The sequence below is a fragment of the Arachis duranensis genome, chromosome 3 (assembly GCF_000817695.3).
Source record: "Arachis duranensis cultivar V14167 chromosome 3, aradu.V14167.gnm2.J7QH, whole genome shotgun sequence".
In the NCBI taxonomy this organism is placed as follows: Eukaryota; Viridiplantae; Streptophyta; class Magnoliopsida; order Fabales; family Fabaceae; genus Arachis; species Arachis duranensis.
Genome location: NC_029774.3, coordinates 37,948,232 through 37,954,695, shown reverse-complemented (window position 1 = coordinate 37,954,695; position 6,464 = coordinate 37,948,232). Strand labels below are relative to the sequence as shown.

The window sequence follows — 6,464 nt, the reverse complement described above, 5'->3', positions numbered from 1 at the left end:
TATTAATGGATTAGTCCTAAAATTTTTAAAAATTTAACTGTAAAGAGTATATTTGATGTAAATTAAAACAAAATAAAAATTTAAAAATATTTTTAAAATTTTTGACAAATTTTAAAGACAAAAAATATATTTTATTCTAAATTCTAAAATTTAAATTATAAATCTTAAATTATATAAACTTTGTATCCTCTTTAAAACAAGAGTTAAAAAATAATTTTATAATAAAAAATTAATATTATCTATTTAAAAATTAATTTTTTATATTTTTTATTGTTATGTAAAAAAAAATTACAATTGAATAACAAGCACATTTAAAAATAGCTAATATTAAATAATCTACATGGATGAAAAGACATATATTTAAATTCAAATCTGAATAAATTAAATATAATATTCTAATTTTATTATCGAACAGAGACTTTTTTTTTCTAAAATAAATTTAACTTTTTATTATAATTGTAATATTCTAATATATAAATGACATTTTTCTAGTTCTACAAAATTTTTCTTACTTATGATTATATTCATATTGATGCGTGTAATTTATTTATATACTATATACACGCAGTTTGGTCATCGTTAAACAAAAAAAAAACCTTTATTATTATTTAATTAATTAAATAAAGGGAAAAATAGCTAGGTAAACCAAAAGCAGAAAAAAATTATTTGTATCACCTAAAATGAAAATTGATACGTGTATCACCTAAAATTTAATTTTATGTAAATTGAATTAGACTATTTCGAATTACAACTTTCAACAGTAATTCGAATTAGGTGGAATAGATTTATTAGGTAACGTTGACTTGGGAGTAAATCGAATTAGATAAATTTGATTTATGCATGCATGAGGTAAATCAAATTAGGTGGAGCAGATTTAGCCAGCACACAGTTTCACAAACTCATAGTAATTCGAATTAGCCAATGGTTTGTGTGCCCATAGTAAATCAAATTAGGTGGTTTCGATTTATCCTGTATTAAATCTAACCAACCTAATTCCATTTACCCTTCACCGTGGCCTCTATATGAATCTAGCTTACCTATTTCAATTTACATGTGCAATGCCTTTATATAATTCGAATTCGCTTCATTCGAATTACATTTCACCACCCATACCCCACCAAATTAAGAGAAAGCGACGCAACCAATCTTGATGGGAGATGACCCAGACCGAATCTACCGCTTGGATGGAGTCGCACATATCGCTGGTAGCGTGCATGAAGAGGTTAGTAAAATAAAATATTTATTTTGATGCCCTTTTATTTGTTTATTGTAAGAAATAAAGAAATGTGTTAGTTTTATTTGAATTGGTTATATCTTATTTATTAGCATGATTAGAATATGTAAACTTAAAGTATTAGTTAGAGTTTTTATTTTGGGGTTGTCATGTGTTAGAAGCTATTTAGTGATACTAAACTGTTTAGAACATGAATATTATAATTGATAGAATCTATAGATCTTGAACAGGGGTAATAGTATTGATAGAATGATGGTAGTGTGTTAGGGTATACCAATAAAAAATGGATGTCGGATAAAGAATTCTTAGAGTTTAATAGAAGTATGGTTAAGGTAAAAAAATTCATCTTAGATAATTTATTTTTGGTAAAATTTTGGGATAGAGTGTTTTATTTTTATGTCATGCAGCCCCACTGCTTCATCTCGAGTTTGAGGAGGCAACACGGTACGCAGTTAGATGAGAGGATCATGTCGTACGTCCAAATGGCGGGGCTGGCCCATCTTACGAGGCTCAATGATCACTGGTTTAAGCTGGATGAGCCGTTAGTCAATGCATTTGTGGAGAGATGGTGCCCGAGACGACTCATACCTTTTATCTGCCGTTCGGTGAGTGCACGATTACGTTACAGGATGTAGCCTATCATCTAGGACTCCCGATCAACGGTCACTATGTCAGTGGATGTTTGAAGAACTTCGAGACACATATCAAGGGAAGACGGCCGGCGTGGGCGTGGTTTCAAGAGTTGTTGGGTGTGATGCGCCACCTGACTGCATCGACAAGTTCACTGTGAAGTGCACTTGGATGCACAGACCTTCAGTCACCTTCCACAAGGGATAGACGAGGAGACAGTCTGGAGGTACGCCATATCATACATTATGATGCTACTATCGACGCAGCTCTTCGGCGACAAGTCCGGTATTCGCATGCATATTAGGTGGCTTCCGTACGTGGCGAGGTTAGAGGACATGGGCAGTAATAGCTGGGGTTCTGTCTCTCTGTCTTGGTTATATAGGTGCCTATGCCGTGTAGCCAACAAGAACATAGTTAAGTTGGCAGGACCTCTATAGCTCCTCCAGTCATGGATCTTTTGGAGGTTTCCGAATTTTAAGCCCGACAGATTTGATTCCTTCCACTAGCTGTTGGACTCAAGGTACACGGTTGATTATTAATTATATTATGTGATGACATGTTATATTTATATTTTTGTTAGTTGTTAACAATGTTTATTAGGTGGTAGGTGGTCAGGTTATCAGCTGACGTCTAGCTAGAAGGAACCTCGAGTCACACACTGCAGACTGCGGATTGATTTACTTCGTCCTCGTGATGTGAGTACTAAATGGTTTAGTGTCTTTGCTATTGACATATATTGTGAGTTTACTGTACATTAAGCATGATGTTGGATTTTATTGCCTTTTCAGTTCGTTTGGATGCATACAGCTCTCGCAACGTCTTGCAGGTAGTGCATCTGGAGATATTAGAGCCTTGACACACTATGTGTTGGAGGTCCGCGACAGCCTTGATATACTTTGCTGTGATCGAGTGGCATCAGGTCGATCGGGTTCTGCCTCAACTTGGAGGAGTTCAGCATCACCCGCAGCCCACATTGAACATCGATTTTTTGATGTCGAAGGATGGTTGAGGCGGTGATTAGTGGTTTCCCTTTATGTTACAGAGTCGACACATTCATTGGGACCGCAGGGCAGATCACGTCTTACGATTTGATGTTGTTCCTAATCCAAGACCCTCTCATGAGTACTTAAATTGGTAGTATCAGCATGGGAGGAGATTCTTGTCACCTGAGCTATTCCTCGGAGACCCAGAGGTGACTCGATCCTGCATGAGGCTTTGCATAGAGGTCCGGGACAGGCTCCACCGATGGATTAGATGCTTGATGTTTCGGACAACCGTCGTGCCAAGCGTAGAGTGTGTGTGGGTACACGAGCTAGTCAGCATGAGTGGAGGTGGCTCGATGATGCCGTTGATGATCTTGTGGTGAAGGGTAGAGGTCGTAGAGGAGCCAGGGGTGGTCGTCGAGGTGGACTGGGTGGCGATAGTCGGAGAGGCAGATCCCGTCCTGTATGGAGGGTTGAAGAGGATTATGGTAGTGGAGGTGGAGGTCCAGATGACAGTGACGATGATGGTGGCGACGATGAGCCTGACGGAGGATGTGGTTGTGGCCACGACATCAGAGTTGATTCTGGTAGGGGTGGACATGATGGTGGAGGTGGAGGTGGAGAAGGAGGTGGATGTGGATGTGGAGTTGGCCCGAGTGGAGTTGGATATGTTGGTGGAGGTGGAGGAGGTGTTGGTGGTCGTTAGATATTTTAATTTTTTGTATTATATATATTATGTTTTTTTTTCCGACTTAGATGTTGAATTTTAATTTATTATTTTAGAATTTATACAAAATATATTTATATGTTGTTCTAGTGTATTATATATATATTTTTTAATTTTTTAAAAAAATTTTATGATTAATTTTTATAAGAATGTAGAGAGATGAAAAATAAAGATTCCCATAAAGATTACGAGAAAATGAAAATAGAAAATGAGACTCGGTTACTTTTTACAACAAAAAATCAGGATAAAGACAGAAAAAAATTTGGGTATGAGAATGGAACGCCTTTCCTCTTCCAACTCCATAATTGTGCGCACCTTGTTGACATCTCTAAATAGATTTAATATTTGATTTTTTCTGTCAAAATAAAGTGTTTGAAAAATTTAAATGATTTTTCACTTAAAACTATTTATTGAAATAATTTGTCATATTTATTTAAAACTAATTTGATTTTATATTACTTATATGAAGATATTTATTATTATTATTATTATTATTATTATTATTATTATTATTATTATTATTAAAAATATAATTAATTTGATTATAGGAATTTGAGATTATTGAAAAAAGGAAAAAGTACCACCCGACTTACGGCCAACTTATCATTGGTGCAAAAGACCATTTTGACACATGAACACCAAGCATTTTTTTTCCCTGATGGTTTTTTTTTCCTTTTCTTTTTCAATAAAATATATTGCATTGGATTAAATTGATTCTGGTATCATCTTAAAACTGAACAAATCTAAAATTATTTTTTATTTCAAAAAGTGGTAATTTCTTCCCACTTAAAAATACTATTAACATGTCACAAAGTGCAAGCATGATCCACTAATCAACTCTATTCTGGTCATTTTAAAATCACGTACAGAAGACACAAAATAAAAGCATTTCTTGATTAACAAAAAAGAATCTATCTAAATGTTTGATACTTGCCTTGTTTAGCCTCTGCAAGGGGAGAAAGTCTTCAAGATCAGAAATACCACATAAAAGTATAAAACTCCGTAATGAGCTTGTTACGTTGGATATAGATATATACTAGTTATGGTATTACTAATACCATAAATGGATATAGATATATATTTGTGACTTGGTGAACATAGATGACTCCTTGGCCAATATCAATCAATAATTCAATATATTATTCGACGAAATTTCGAGGAAATTCTGCTAGTGACTTTTTAGGAATGGGCCAGTTTCGACTTTCGAGGGCAAAATCTTTTAATACATTTCTCTTTTTTTTCCCCCTCCAAAAAGTTTCCAATGAAAGTGCACTATTTTTATTTTTAAATTTACGAAAAAGAGATAGAGAAAAATCACATAACAATTTAGAAAAAATTTCAAGTGTATTCAAATATTAGTTGTTTTAACTATTAATTTTAATTAATATATTATATATTTTTTACAATTCAAATCAACAGTTAAAATTATTAAAACACCAGTATTCCCGCTGCACTTAAAACTCTTCTCACAACTTATCATCTGTATCAGTGGACTGAGTGGTTGGTTGTATTCCGTGCTCACAGGTTCAGAACTTAACAACATTTTTCGGGCCTTTTGCTTCAAGATCTGGGGCCAGTTTTGGAAGAGTGAAGTTAGGAAATGTCAAAGTCTTAAAGAACTAACATCTACCTGACTTAACTAATTTAGTTACTCTTCTTTTAAACTAATTATATGTTATTAGGAAATTAATTTTTTAAGTTAATATTAGTTGATTTTATAAAAATTATTTTATTGTTTTAGAATAAATTACTATTTATACTCATAAAAAAATACAGACGCTGACAAACGTACTTATATAAGAATAAAACGACAATTGTAACTATAAAAAATAGTTTTCGTGTGTCAAGAATATTCTAACGGACTAATTGCGTAACTAACATCCAGATACTCTTAGCACACATAGATCATCTTCCGTAGTTATAATTGTAATTTTATTTTTATATGAATATATTTATCAGCGTCTATATCTTTCATGAGATAGTAATTTATTCTTTTATGATTATTTTAAATTTTAAATAATTAATTTTTATTTTTATCTTTAAATTATAAATTTTAAATTTTAAAATTGACTAGTATTAACTAACGAAAGATTAATTTCTTATATTTTTTCAATCTGAAAATATAATGAACAAATCTCGTGGACTTGACTCACTATTTAAAAAAATTTAAAAAAATTACGAACTATTTATATATCTATACTAATCTTAATTAACTTTGTTTTTAACGGTACTAGAGCCTAGACAACGAAGAAAACTGCCTAAAGAAACTCCTCTCGATTTATTACTAAGCAAACAAATAATATCGTTTATATTCTTTTTTTTATATATGAAAATTTAAATAATTTGATATCAATGAATTTATGAAAGGAGTCATATTTTTAAATTCTGTAAATAACTGAATATTTACCAAAATATTTAAATATTATGTATATACCAAAAAGACCCTTATAATGATAAGAAAACTTTAAGCCTACTTCCTTAGTATTGTAAATATGCGGTTGTTAGTTGTTACTTATAATGCCAATCCTCTTTAACAATTTTAAGTCAATACTTATCTCCCTTTTCCTTAACAAAGTTTTGTTAGAGAATTGAACTTTGGTTTTTAACAAATGACCAGCCAGTAAAACAAAAAAGGAGTAATAAAAATTGAAGATTTCAATTATTTTTATAGAGAAAAAAGAAATTAAAACAACAGAAAAAATGTTGGTTAAAAGAATTAGTAGGTTCTCCATTATTTTCTTTTTTAAAGTTTAAATTTGTTATTACTTTGTAAAAATAACATAAGTTTGTTGTAAAATAAATAGAGAAAGAAGGAAAAATAAATATAAGATAAAAAAATATAAATAAAAACTCTAATATTAATATTTATTAATATTATTATTACAATATA

General features: G+C 31.5%; 1 protein-coding gene across 1 annotated transcript; it reads left to right on the top strand.

The window, feature by feature from the left end:
* The first annotated feature begins 3,118 nt into the window (after positions 1-3,118).
* Positions 3,119-3,553, top strand: LOC107478795 (glycine-rich cell wall structural protein-like). The gene has a single exon (XM_016098929.1). It carries the CDS (start codon positions 3,119-3,121, stop codon positions 3,551-3,553), a length of 435 nt encoding a protein of 144 aa, XP_015954415.1.
* The last annotated feature ends 2,911 nt before the right edge of the window (positions 3,554-6,464 follow it).

Coding starts and splice junctions, on each gene's coding strand:
- LOC107478795 (XM_016098929.1), top strand. CDS start 3,119: ATGCTTGATGTTTCGGACAACCGTCGTGCCAAGCGTAGAGTGTGTGTG.